Source organism: Pteropus medius, unplaced genomic scaffold (genome assembly GCF_902729225.1).
Source record: "Pteropus medius unplaced genomic scaffold, Ma_sr-lr_union100, whole genome shotgun sequence".
NCBI classification, from domain to species: domain Eukaryota; kingdom Metazoa; phylum Chordata; class Mammalia; order Chiroptera; family Pteropodidae; genus Pteropus; species Pteropus medius.
The window spans coordinates 5200251-5214869 of NW_024354499.1; the positions used below are offsets into that span (position 1 = coordinate 5200251).

General features: G+C 51.6%; 1 protein-coding gene across 3 annotated transcripts in view; it reads right to left on the reverse strand.

Moving 5' to 3' along the window:
• The window catches only part of RAB11FIP5 (RAB11 family interacting protein 5), a 36997-nt gene extending 23445 nt beyond the window's left edge, over positions 1-13552 (reverse strand). For 2 of the 3 annotated variants that reach the window (XM_039852553.1, XM_039852550.1), the window contains exon 1: positions 12981-13540. In XM_039852553.1, the coding sequence (XP_039708487.1) occupies positions 12981-13411 (431 nt within the window). In that variant the 5' untranslated portion in view covers positions 13412-13540. Of the gene's footprint in view, positions 1-12980 lie in introns of all 3 variants that reach the window. The other variant, XM_039852551.1, reaches the window with a different exon arrangement.
• Positions 13553-14619: the final 1067 nt, after the last annotated feature.

The window sequence follows — 14619 nt, forward strand, 5'->3', positions numbered from 1 at the left end:
CACCATCTCCTGCTAGACATCACAGTGCCCTGCTTCCCTGCTTCCCTGCCATCTGTGCTCCACCTGGCAAACAGGTGAAATCAGAGCACATCACATCTGCTCCTCGGAATGGTAGAAAGGACTATCTTTTCGGTCCCTGCTCCTCTGTCTCTGAGTCTCATCCCACACTGGCCTTCCTGGTGTCCCTGAACACATCTGTTATGTTCCACCTCAAGGCCACTGCATTTGCCTCTCCCTTGGCTGAGACACAGGCCCAAATCTCAGGCCATGGTCACTCACTCACTGATGTCAGGTCTCGGTTTATCTGAACCTCCTCAGTCTTCCCTGAATACCCCAACTTCAACTGCCCCTTGCCTTATTTTATTTCCTCGGTGTACTTAACACTACCTGACACTATGTGTCCGTGCATATGCGCGGGAACATACGTATACCCCACACAGTAAAATGATGTGTGTATGCACAGACATCTAACATCTGTCTTCCCCTGCTCTACAGGCAGCAACTTTAATCTGCTCACCTCTGCTTTCCCGGCACTTAAAATAGTAGACACTCAAATATTTGTTCAATGAACTAACAAGTTAATCCATGAATTGATTTAGGAACTTGTTTGTCCCTGTTTACAACTGTACGGTTATGTAACGTTTCGGTCGTTACAAATCCATGGGTCTTATCCATGACACCAGGAGTTCCCAAAGAGCAAAAGGGGGCTCCCTGCCCATATCCCCCAATAGGAGCCTCCTGAGGGAAGGGGCCGCGAGAGCGAGGCTTCTTCCCCATCTCTGAGAATCTCATTAACTTCCTCGAGAAGATGCCAACCAGAGTTGAGGAGTGCCCAGCCTTGTGAATGAAGCTGACTGTTAATCCCACTCTAGCCCATCACTAGGCCACTGGCCTTATCACCATTAATAATTTTGCCTTTAATCTAGCACCTATTGCATGCCGGCACCATACTAAGCACTCAACACACCAGATTATATCCTACTAACCCTTATAACCGCCCTGTGAGGTGGGAGTGGGAGGCCGACCCTGAGAGTGGCTATCGGCATAGACTTTGGAGCCAGCTGCCTGGTTTAAGCCGCAGCCCCATCACTTACAGCTTTGTGACCTTGGGCTGGTCACCTAATCTCTCTATGCCTCCGTTTCCACACCTATGGGGGTAATGGACGTCCATTCCCTTCACAAAACCACTATAAGGATTAAGTAGATTATGTGTGGAGCACCAGAGAATAGGGCCTAGCACATGCCATATAAATGCCCTATAAGTGTCAGCTCATGTGTTTTTGCAGACGCAGACATGGGGGCACGGAGAAGTCCACTGAGTTAAGTCACACACTTATTTTCAGTAAATAGGAGAGCCAGGATACAAACTCAACCTCCCTGTCTCCAGAGCCCCCAACCTTGATCACTGCACTAGACTGCCTTCCTCAGCAAGCACTCCCCTGCACACACACACACGCCCAGAAACCCCTGTATTCCTGCCCAACCATGGGATTTAGTCACTCCTTATTTCCCTAGAGCAAGGGGTATGTGTTAAACAGAAGAAAAATTACATCTCCATTTCCCCTAATCTCTAACTGAAATTTAGCATTTCTTCCCATTATGAATTTTGCAGTAGTAGAGTAGCAGTGCCTGAGGGTATCACCAGGAGAAACCAGATTATTTTCATATCATATTACAGATGTTACAGATGTCACAAAATACTGTCTCTACTCATCACTACTTTGAACTTTAAAGTTATTAGACCACCACTGGATCACATTATTTAATACAGCAATAAAGCACATGTTGCTTCAGCAAATGTTCTAATAAATTGATAAATGTCCTTCGGTGTCATTGGTGTACTTTGTAATTCTATGTATTTGGAGATCTTGTTCTGAGAAGGGGTCCATGGCACACAAAAAAAGGCTAAGAACACCTGCTCTAGAATAGGGAGGGCACAAAGGCAGCAGAAGGGCAAGTCTTTGCCTTCCTGCCCAAATGCATGGCACCCAAGCTGAGTCTTCAAAGCAGAGGACAGGCACTGCTCCCCAGTTCCCACTCAGGGGCCCAGGAAGGCCTGACGATGGGCAAGAAGCTGGCCGGGGGCCCTGAGACTCATCATGCTACAGTGCTCAGCCTGACCCTCACACCCCCTGCATGCCACTGAAGGTGACTCCAGAGAAACAAAAACAGCCAACAGTACCTGCTCCCAGAGTCTGTTTTGATCATGTCCCCAATACCACAACCCCCAACTTCCCCGGGGTTGGTCCCCACCTGAGCCTCACTTGTTACAGCTGCAACCCGTCAGGTCTGCACCTTCTCTTTCCAGGCCGTGGCCACCATCCCGGTCTCCTGAGAGACTGGCCTTACCTCAAGCTAGAGAAAAGCTACCACCATGCTGGGGATGAGGAGCCTGCAAAGCTGACAAATGTAGAATCAAACTCCACCCCCTGAGGCAAATGAAGCCAACAGGCCTTTAGGGAAGACAATTATGCTGCCCTATGTACTGGCTGGAATCTTCTAGAAGACAAAGTGAGAAGCCAGCATGGAGTAGAAATCCTGATCCAGTTCTCCTTTCCTGGCTTCACTCTCCACATCTAGCTTCCCTAGAGTTAGTACAAACGGGGGGCTTCAGGGTTCCAGAAGGGAAAACAGGTGACTCAAAAAGTAGAAGTTGGGGAAAATTGTAAGAGAAAATACCAAAATAACTATCCAAAACATTGTCTGCCCCAGATTTCCAGGCCAGCCATCGGCCATTTCAAGTGATGTTGTATAGATTAAACCATTTGCCCTCAAAAGACCTGCAGCCTTCAGAGACCTGCCACCTTGTCCCCACCCCCACAGCTCATGAGGCCCTGCTGTCTCTCCTTGGCAGGAAACCCCTGCTGTGTACATGACTATTATCACGCACACTGTCAAGGGGCAGGGTGGAATTTTAATTTGAAAGTCATCACCAATTGAAAAATAATGGCAAAATTTGTCATTCCTGCTATTCCTATGTAGAGCGACCAAACAGTTGAGAGGTCAGATTCCTTATGCCAAATTCCTGACAGATACAGAAAAAAAGACAGAACTGGATTCCTAGGTGGCAGTCGTCATCCATGCACATTTAAACCACTAAGTCGAGCCGATGGCCCAGAACCCACTGCTTCATCTGGGCCTCACTGACTGTGAGACAGATAGTGAGGCCACGCAGCAGAGGCAGCCACCCCACACTGAAGGGTTCCTGCCGGGAGTGGGGCCTGGGGAACAGGCCTTCCAGAACTAGTGTTCAGGGGCTGGAGAATCAGGGTGAAGGGCGTCATGAGGAACCCATCAGCCAGGGCCAGTGTAGAATATTCTCAAGGACAAGTTACCCAGCTCCTCCATCAGGGAAGGGTATGAAACAAAGAAGGGAACTGTTACACTGGGAGACCTCACATCAGGCACAGTTCAGGAGCCCTGTCTGGATCCTGACTCGACAAACCACCTATAGAGAGGTAGTTCTGGTATTAGAGAAATTTGAATATGGACTGGATATTGGATGGTTATTAAGGAGTTGTTAATTTTGTCTGCACGATAATGGCATTAGGGTTATGGTTTTTAAAAAGCACCTGAATCTGTTGGAGATGGCTGAAAACACATATTGAAGCATTCAGAGAACACTGACTCATTTATACTCTCCTTCTGGTCCCACCTGGGACTAACAGGGGGTTTATATTAGACTCCTGAGCAGGTCAAGGGGTAGCCTTAGGCCAAGACACAGCTTTTTCTCCTTGTCCTATGACTGAGCCCGGCTCCTAGTCTTGTCCTGAACCTTGTGCTACCACCTACCCATGGCCACAGCCCCAGCACAGGGCCTGGCACTTGACATCCTGACAGCCCATCCTGGCACTCACAATATCTTAGAGGCACAGGAACTAACTCACCAGTGAAATCCCACACAACCAGAGGAGGCCTCAGCCTCCACATAAAACACTTCCCAAGAATTTGCCAGGAACAAGGGAAAAGGCAAGGGAGTGTCCTTGTGAAGCTTACATCTTGATGGGGAAATAAGATATCCATATAAAGGAAGAAGGTGATCACCACAAAAATGCACAAATAAACCACAGGAAGGTTAAAGGGGAGTAGTAAGATGATTTCAGAAGAAGTAGGGAATGACATGTCATTTATTCTGGGCCTTGAACAATGAGTAGGAAGGAGGCAAGGACGTGGGTAGGGAGACATTCCAGGTGGAATAGAATACGAAGATGCCCAGGGCTGGACAGGCAAAGACAGGCAGGAGGATGCTTTAGGGCAGATAGGAGACTGCCTCAAACATCACGCTAGAGAGCTGTAACTTTATTCTGGCCCTGAAGAGCACTACAGGGTACAAACCAAGGACAGGACCTGATTGAAGCTGTGCTATAGGAAGAGTGCAGGCCAGCAGGGAAAGGGACAGCAAAAAGGTGAGGTAGGGGAGGCCAGCAGGAAGCCAGATTTATGACAGGGCAGGTCCCATGGCTGGACTGACTGGAGCAACTCCTTAAGCCTTAGCAGTTATTTCTCATCATAAATTAATAAACTGGTATTCTCATTTATAAAAAGGCAGCAGCGGCTATAACAGTCCAGAGCCAAGGTAAAAAAAAAAAAAAAAATCCTAAACTAGGACAGGAGCAATGGGGAAGGTGGGAGGGGCCGGCTTTTCTCCCCCTGCAGCACCATTCCGGCAGAGCCACTCCACCCTGCACTCTACTTAACAGCCGGGCTGTTATCCACCTTCTATCTATTGCCTGCAACCTAGGGCCTGATATGTGGAACACTTTCTAATGCCTGCTGGATAAATGAGATGAAATCAGTAGGGCTCAGCTAGTTGCAAAAATAAGTTGGAAAAAACAAATTTTATGAGCATAACAGGAAAACCTCAGTGGGCTGGAAGACAGGACACCTGGGTTCTAGCCTTGATTTGACTTACTAAGTGGCTTTAAACTAGCCATTCACCTCTGTAAAAGGAGGTGACAAAAAATTAATAATAATTTAAAAAGCCATTTAGGGGCAGGGATAATTAAAACTGTTATTACTCAGAGTTTGAAGAGACAGCTAGAAAACCTTTTCCTGGAGCTTCCTGTAACCACATACCTTCCCTCCTCTCCAAATTCTCCCACGAGCAGTTGTCCTTATGAACTATCTATTGGATAGGAGGTGTGCAGCCAGCAAGCCAATCCCTTTCTGGCTCCCCATACCCACAACCTAACCCACCCTTTGATTTGGTATCTACAGTTCGACTGCAAGCCAGACACAATCATAGGACAGGATATAACCTTTTATCAGGCCAGAAGACGATTTTTATCGTCTACTCTGGCACCGTGCCTGGCACTAACAGTCATCAGAGCCCAGAAACATCACTTCATTAGTTGCCCCTGCCTCTGTGGGCATGACTTTCTCAGCTCCCTGCAGACCCCAGCCAGGTTCGCCTTTCCTTCCTCCTGGGCACAAACATCTTGGTTAACCCTCATCATCCTACTGCTGGAGGCTCCAAAGGTCTGTCACTGTCAGCTGCCTCAGACATGGCCCCGACCACACTTACCCAACAGAGAAAAAGCTATAAAAATGCCTGGGGACAAGTCTAACCACCATAGAGAGCAACAGAAAGTATGAATGGCCAAAAGCACAATGTAGGGAAAAAGCACTGGGCTTGGAGGTCATAAATCTGGCCGCCACTAACAAGTCATGTGACCCTGAACAGGTCATTCTACCTCCTGAGACCCTAAACTCTACCTCTGTAAAAATGGGGGACATCCTGCCTACCCTCAGGGAAGAACGAAATGAGGTGATGCTGGGAAAGACTCTGAAAAGTAGGACAAACCACACATGATGATTTGGGTTTGGTGTCTATTAACGGTCTTTACAGGCTGTCATCAGCCTGGTGGGAGCGAGGTGGCCCAAGGTCAACTGGCGATGACCTTGCCCAGGAGGAAGCAGAGAACGAGCAAGATGACCTCTCTCCGGGATCTTTGGCAGACAGGGTAACAAGGAAGAAATTCTACTTAAGCACATGTCCCTCCCCAGTTTGCTCGTAATCCCGTATTCCCCCCAACAGGAGTCTTCGGTCATGGAGGAAAAACCTAAGTGGTACCCATTCCCTCTGCCAGGGTCTCAGCAGTTCAAGATTCATTACAGGTGGAGACAAACAGTAAACATCCCTTTGTGAGGAAGTCATGCTGATCACAGGTAGAAACCTGTGTAGAGAATGCTGCATTTGTGCAAATGAAAAGGGAGGGGGAGAAGAAAATACATAATGCATTGGCTTTTAAACGCATGGGATAACTTTGGACGGTTACACAAGAACTGGTAATGCTGGATGCCTCTGAAGAGACGAGCTGGGTGACTCAAGGTCAGAGCAAGGGAGACTTTTCATTGTGTACCCTCTGTACTTTTAGAATTTGAACCAGGTGAACTACTCAAAAAAAGAAGAAGAAAAGAATCACGCTGTTTTGCTGAGAGAGGCACATAGGAAACCTAGCTTGGCTCCCCTCCACTCCGTCTCCTGGCCCAGCCCCACCACACGTACCTCCTCTTCTGGAGGGATGGTGTCCCTCCTAGAAATCGGCCCAAACACCCACATGCCTCCCCTGCCATTCAAAGTCCTGCCTCCCCCAGGAAGCCCACCCTGATCACTCCAACCCTGCTGAGTTTGCCCTTCTTCTGACCCTTTCCTTCTCTCACAGTTTTTCTATGCTGCTTTGTTGGTTAAGTATTCTCGTCTCAAACATATTTTCACCTTAGAGAAAGGGCTATACATTTTCTTTCTCATTTTCTCCAAAGCCCTGACCCAGGCACAACGGTTGCCCAGTCATTGCTTCCTAGATGTTGAACAAAAGAAAGAAAAAAAAAAAAGCAAATGACTGCATCACTGTAGGGGGAGGAAGCAGATGCCTCGAAGTGTTCCATCACAGTGAAACAAGCATGTGATGTCCTGGGTCAGGTCAGGAAGTCTCATAACTGCTGATGCACTCGTGCCCTGCTCTACTGCATAAGCCAATGGGAGCAAATCTCCCTGGGGTGGGGAGTGGATGGGGCCAAGGCAGAGCTTCCTGGGTCTCCCCCAGCTCCTGAGAGGAACCCTAGTGGCAGCTATGCCCTCCTTCTCAAAGTGCTGGGCAACACCCCCATCCCAAGACAGACACACACAAGACATGGAGCCACAGACTAAACACGCTTACTCCAGTCAACAAGGCCCCACGTGGGAGAAGCAGGTCATGCTTGCAGAGCCCCTAAGCCTAACTCTGAGCTCTGCTCTGCTCTGCTCTGAGGAGGAGAGAGGAACTCTCAGGAGGACAGCTACTGAGCACCCAGTCCCATGCAGAGCTGAAACATGGGAGACATGGGGGGTAGTGAGGTGTTCGGTACGGCATGGTGGTGAAGAGCACAATGTGAAGCCAGGTATCTGGGTCCAAATCCTGGCTCTGCCAGGTACTGTGTCTTTAGAATTGTCACTTTGGCTCTCCATTTTTCCCCATCTGTTACACAGTAACCGTACCTATACCTTTAGGGGTTGCTGTGAGCTAATGTAAGTCAAGTCCTTAGGACAGTGGCAGCACCTAGAAAGGGCTTGATGGATGATACATCAGGCCAACAAGGCAAAAATAATCTTCCAAAACAGAGTGCCACATACTGTCGGTGTGGGAACTCAGAGAAAGTAGGAGGTATTTGGTGTATGCTCCCTTCTCACAGAGGCCTTCCCTGACCCCAGTGGCTCCACCTGCTCTGAACATCTCCAGTGCTCCCTGGCCTGGCTATGGTCCTTCCTCCAAATGTGGGAGTCCTCCACCCTCCTAATAAGACTGTGCCCTCCAAGCATGGAGTTTGGGGTATCCGTATCCTGCCTCTCCTTCAGCCTCTGCCCAGGCACTCCAGAAAGGCCTTTGGATTAGACTGCCCTACAGATTTGCAGATAAGCCCCAAGGCCCTTCCCCGATCCCAGCGGAAATGTCCCCCTCTCATTAAAACCCCACAGGCACTTCCACAGAAAGAGCCTTGGGATGCACACAGGGCCCCAAATGCCATATCTTCTGGCTGCCAGGGCCTAACAGAAACCACACAGAGCCCCACCCTCCCTAATTGCTGAGCAGCTGACAACATGTCACTCTCCCTCCTCAGCCTCAATTTCCACATGTCTAAGCACTCTTCTAGCTCTGACATTAGATTCCAGGATTAAGGACTGTGTCGTCCCGCCCTCTCCCCCACCCTCCAGGGTCAACTGAAGGACAAGGTGGCTGGTGACAAAGCCCCTCCCTGTGCAGCTTCTCTGAAGCACTGCCTCCTGAGAGCTGAACTTGTGGGGTCCTTGTTTGCTTACTGCTCACTGAGGAGAGGCCTGGGCCAGTCCCACACTCGAGACTTAAAATGACCTGCCAAGCCCAGCCAGCTCTCTGTATGACCGCCATCATTCCAGAGGGAAGAAAGAACCTAAGGCGTCCTTGGCCAGTTCAGTAAGAGCAAAGCGATCAGACTCTTCTCTGTCAGTGGGCATGCCAGGTGCATAAAGGACCCACATTGTGGACTCATTTTTATTACTTGGCTACGAAGAAGGGCGAAGCTTCTTCATGACCACACCATTTCACAGACGACTGGCCTTACACAAGGAAGAAAAAGAGCAGTGATTCCCAGAGAACACACAGAGCTCCTGTCATTGTATTAATTATCTGTCCCTGCACAGGGTGGGGAGGGCAGGGAAACATCTGGACAAGGCAAGAGTGTCACAGCACCTGGGTGTCAGCAATAACAAATGAGGCAGGCAGCCCCCATCACAGGAAAAGGCCAGCCCTCAAGGTCATCTGAGATGGAGGCTCTGCTGAGTTGCGCCTGTCCCTGGCTGTCTACAGGGAGGGGAGAATAGGGCAGACATGGGGTTCCCGCACAGGGCCAGATGCAGAGGGAAGGGGAAGCTGCTGTGCCGGCTGGGAAGAGCCGCCCAGTTTGATGAGATACTCACTTCCTACTCCTCCCCACCCCACCCCCAGACGCTACTACTCAAGAAAGCCCAAATAAAAACTGCCCCATAACTAAGATAGATGGAGCCTCCTGCCTTCTAATGACTGGCTTCCAAGTATAGCCACACCCTCTCTGGCAGCCAAAGCAGACTTCTCAAGCAGCCCCACAGGTCCCCAACTCCAGATCTGGGGCCAGAACAGGAGCCAAGGCCAAGGACCCTCGCGGCCTCTGCTGCTTCCTAAGGAGCAGGCACATCTGGAAACCAGTGGAGAGAAGGCTGTGAGGTCATGGGCCATTTGCCCACAACAGTACCACACGGGCCATCTGGAGGCTAGGGAATGAATAGACACCCTCAAAAACCACCCCAAACTTAGGCCAATAAGCTGCATTTTCCCTAGGGTATCTCTCCCAATGACCCCAAACCCACCCTCCTCAAGAGTCGCTGGCCAAAAGGCTCTAGTCTCAAGCCTAAGTCTCCCTTGGGCACAGGCCTCCCAGAGACCCCCCTATAAAACCAAAGGCACAGGTCTGATCAGGGCTGACAAAGCCTCTAAAGAGTCCACAGTTAGCAGCGTATCCCTGGTCACAATAGTTTTACTCTTTGGAATGGAAAAAAAGACAGACTGGTCCCAAACCAAATCGGGCCCACAGCCTCGGCTTTCTCAAGCCACTGATAACAAGCCAGGATGGGGGTTCTTTATGGCAGGAACCATTTTACTCCACACAGAGCACCCATTGGGGTGTACTAGGAAGGGTGCTGGAGGTAAAATCCTGAAAGGAAATAGTGGAAAAGTATCTCAGGATTTTCAGAGCCATGATGATCCACATATGGCTTTGCTCAGGGGAAAGGATTATAATCGATTTCCTGTGTATTACTTTAAATTTTGTTTTGAGACTTTCCTCTTCCATTATTTGTAAGTCTCCAGAGAAATCCCTCACCTCAAAAGAGCACTCCACTGACAAAGGAGCTTCCAGGGCTGTTAAGGTACCTAGCACCCCAGCCACCACTATCACCATCATCACACAAAGCAGGGTCCTGAGGGTAACCCCAACACTATTTTAAAAGCTTGATATGGTTCTGGGACTATATTAAGGCTTTTATAGACACTGTCTTACTTTTATCTGTACAGTTTTATGATTATTATCATGACTTCTGTAGAAATGAGGAAACAGGTTAAGTAACTTGCCTGCTAGTAAGTTACAGAACTGGGAGTGAAACCTGTCTCCAGGTTCTTAGACACTCTGCCGTCCTGCCTTTCTAAGAGGGCAGGGGCAGCTCCAGACAAGGCTGCTGGGAAGGAAAGTTACAGAGCTGCAGGCTGATGTGAGCCTGGCTTCAGGTCTACAGAAGGCCTCTGTGAAGTCTGGCCCTACCTAGTTCTCAAACCTCTAGCAGCAAAGGGAATGGTGGAGAACTGCAAAAGGCCAGCCCATTTCATCAGGAACTCTCATACTCTCATACCCTGTCTCACACAGTCCTGGGGCTTTCCCAGGCTCTAAGTTCTATATTATCTCCTCTCATCACATGAGAGGCTCTCCAAGGGCAGGTGATATCTTCCAGATCAGAGCTACCAGATATTGTTACCAAAACCTCCTGCCACCATATTACTGTTTACTATCAACCATGTCCAAGAATTGCACTAGGTACTTTAATTACATTCTCATTTTATCTCTTAAACCAACCCTTTGAAGGTGTAAATTAGCCCCATTTTACAGATGAGAGAACTGAGACACTTAGAGTTTGTCTTGTCACAAGGTGGCAGGTTTGGGACTGGAATCTGTTCCATGCCATTCAACAGGCCCCTCCTTTCAACCAAGAGGTTGCCCTTCCCCAGTCAGGTTCTGTCTTGGCAACACAGGATACCATCTGCCCTCCTTTAGACACCACAGCTGGTTCCTGGAGTTAAAGTGTGATACTGTTCTCTTCCACCATTATCCAGAGCTGAGGAGGATACACCCTGGTCCTCTCCGTCTTACCTCTTCCCACGGGGCAATGTGCAGACTCACTGTCTTAGCAGCCCATGCCAGAGTACTCCAGGAAAGGCAACCAGGAGTGACCATTAAGCCAAGGGTGGGGACCAGAGTGGGGGCGGCAGTCCTCACCCTATGTCAGTGGGCATGCTGTAAGGTCCAGTGTACTAGAAGATCAGGCCAATTTCATAGACGTTTCCTCTGCCCACCACAAGTGTCCCTCTCCTCCCTGCCCCCTTCAGGTTCTATTAATAATCCAGGTCAGTGCATCACAGGAAAGGCAGCCAGTTGGGTGCAGAAAGATCCTGGTGGAAAGATGACTTCTATAAAGTCAATTAAGGCATTCATTCAGATCAAGGGGTGGCAAGTCAAATACTCCAAGAAGGACTGTTCTCGACTGAAAACAGGCCCACCTGGGCCCAAAGACATAGCTCAGCTGAGCAAGATACACAGGCCAAGAAGAAAGCAAGGACAGGAACTGAAAAAAAAAATCAAAGGCCCCTCCCCAAGTCACTGACCTCACAGAAGCCCCTTCCTACAAGCCTGGAAACTTTTGTGTGCCCTCCAGATGTGTCATCTACAAGTCTGAGACATGGAGGTTGAAGGACTAAGAAAGAAAGGGGTGCAATTGAACTTGGGGATATGAGCCTCTTCAGAAAAAAGAAAGGGCTAAGAGATCCAAGGGAGAGCTTTCCTCCCCAGATCCACCCTCTTGGGCTCCCTGAGTCAGGAAGGAGGGAGAAGACAGAAAAGGGGAGGAAAAAACCAAAACAAGGGCCAAGCTATACCACATGATCCCACACCCAGCAACCAAACAGCAAGTCATGAGGGAAGGAGAGGAGAAGGCCAGGGGAGGGGGAGACGGAGCCAAGTCGCAGCCCAGCCCTGCGGGGAACCTGCCCTGTGCTTCCCACTCCAGACCACAAAGAGCCATGAAGACCCTTCCCTACCCACACTTTGAAAAACGTTCAAGGTCAGACCCTTTTCTATCCAACTCCTGCTTTCATTTGGGTCTGCACCAAGCTCATCCTTCTCCTCCAGCAAGCCTTCCTAGATTTAAGCAGTTGGGTGCCATTCCACTTAGGCAAACCTTTCCAGCACCTGTCCCCATATACAGTATACCCCTGTCCCCATTCCCTTACCCTCCCCATCCAGGACCCATGGGGCCAGGGTAAGTGTCACTCCAGTGGATCACTTGAGTGATCCAGAGCAGGTAGTCAGCCCTGGGGACAGATCCTGCCTAAGCCCAAAACAGGAAATGAAGCTCCAAGTCTGAAGCCTTGATGTTAACTCAGAGAAGGTTAAAGGCTGCCAAAATAAATGATTAAAAAAAAATAAATAAATAACCCACTGGCCTTTCCAGGTGGAAGTGACTGGGAGATTATCTCCTGCAGTGCATTAACCATGCCCCTGTTTCCACCTCAGGCAGGAGAGGCAGGAGCTTGAAGCCTAAAGTGTTTCCTTCCTTTTGAGGTTCTCTTGTTCTCCGGCCAGAGACACAGAGGAGCAGGGTCCCGAGTGTCTCTTAAAGGGCACAGGGTATCCCGTACCAGACAAGAAGCAGATGCTCTCGCAGTCTCTAGATCTGGTGGGGCACCTGGGTTCAATCTCACCCTGGAGGCAACAATGCACCTTCCTTCCCCCACAGGGCGAGGCTGCGCCTCTCCACTCGCCAGCCGACCTGGCTTGGGTCAGGTGCCAGCAGTTCCCCTCCCTTTCAAGGAAAGGGAGGCAAGCCCGGGGACCCTAAGAATGGCCACATAATTTTCTTTCTTGAGGTTCCCACTGTCCAAGAGTCCCTGGATCCTTCCGCTAACTTTACTTGACAATCTACTCCTAACGCTAGGCCACCATTCACACCTCCCTGGGCCTCCCCAAGGCCCACAAGCGGCCAAGCACAGTACACGTTTGGGAATCGGAAGGGGACCCCGAAAAGCGAAGAACCAACTTGTCGGTTTGCGCCCTTGAGCGCGAGGCAAAGGGCGCACCGCTCAGGCCGCGGTTCAGGGTCCTGCTACCCAACCCGCCCCGCCTAGACAGGCCTTTAACCGTTTCCGCGCCCCGCACCCCAAACTCACTGCGTGTGCTGGGCGCGGCCTGCGCCAAAGACCTTGTCCAGCGCCACGGTGGCCTGGCCTAGGAACTTGTCGACGCCTATGAGCGACCGGTGCATGGTGGTGAGCACCAGCTCGCAGGCGGCGGCTGAGCCTGCGGCCCAGGGAGCCGGGCCCGCATCTGCCTCCTGTGCCCGCAGCAGGCCGTCTAGGGCGCCGGGCGGCAGCTCAAAGGAGCACTCCTCGCGCCACTCGGGGCAGCCGGGCGTCTTCTCCACCACCGACGTGCTGTACTTCTCACGGCCCACCTGGATCACCGTGTACGCGTCGCTGGTGCTGCCCGCCCCGGAGCTCTTGCCCCGCAGCCCGCGGGCCCGCAGCACCGTCACCTGGACGTGCGTGGGTAGCCAGCGGGAGGGCCCCGCCGCCGGCTCGGCGCCCGGCACCAGGGCCATGGCTGGGGAAGCGGCGGCGGGCGAGGGTTGGGCCAACCCGACGCAGACACGGGGACCAAGTGAGAAACTAAGCAGCGGCGGAGGGGGGGTCAAGAGCCGCGTCGAAGCGCCGCCGCCGCCGTCGCCGCCGCCGCCGCCGCCACCACCGCCGCTCGCACACCCAGCCGCGGCAGCTGCGGGCTGGGCTGGGCCGAAGGGGCCGCCACCGCCCACCGCCCCGCCTCCCCGGCCGCCTGCCGCGCCGCGACGTCAGCGCCCCGCCCCGCGCCGCGCCGCACCACTGCTCGCAACCCGCGACCCAGTCCCGCGGCGCGGTGCGGCAGTGCTGCGGAGGCGCCGGCCACCGCGCCCTCGCCCTGGCCGCCGCAGACGCGCCGGGATTGCTGCGGGCGGCAGGGCGCGCGGCCTCCGCAGAGGGGTAGGCGGGGCTCCGGACGTGGCCCCGCCCCGGACTGGGGGCACCCGCGAAACCCCGCCTCCCTGGGGGCCCCGCGACACCCTTGGCTGGTTCTGAAATGCCCGCTCCGCGTCTCCCGGCCAATCCCAAATCTTTCTTCAAAATGTCCCTGCTCCGGAAAGCTCTCTCCTTAAAACTGCCCGGGATGGCCATCCTCTTGGCGCGGGAACGTGAGGGTGATGCGGGCCCCTACTATCATCTTGAGCCGCGCTCCCCCTTCTCCAGCCCGCCCCTGCCCGGGAAGAAGCCCGGCTGAAACCAGAAACGATTCCCGCTTCGCCACGTGACAACCCCGCATCAGCGACCTGGAAGCGGGTGAGCGGCCGCTGCCTCCAGCTTCCGCGCGGGAGGAGACTACGGATGCGGCGAGACCGCGGCGCGGGAGGCCAGAATGCTGGGCTCGCCCTCTGAGGACACTGCGGCGGAAAGCAAAATGATGAATAAATGAGTAACCACATCAATATTTAAGTGTTCACTCAGAGCGCTGGAGCTCATGCGTCATGAGTTGGGAGAAATTATAGGTTCTGCTGAAGGTTTTAAACTATTCCATCCATTAAGTGCCTACTATGTACAAGCTCTGGGTATTGCACGCTTGGCTTATTAATAATGACAACAATGGTTTATAATTACAGTTGCTGAATTTCGGCCAGTACTGATTTGTGTGCTTTATATACATTATATACATTACCTCACTTTATCCTCAGAGTAACCGTGTGTGGTGAGTATGGTTTTTATCCTTATTTTCCAGAAG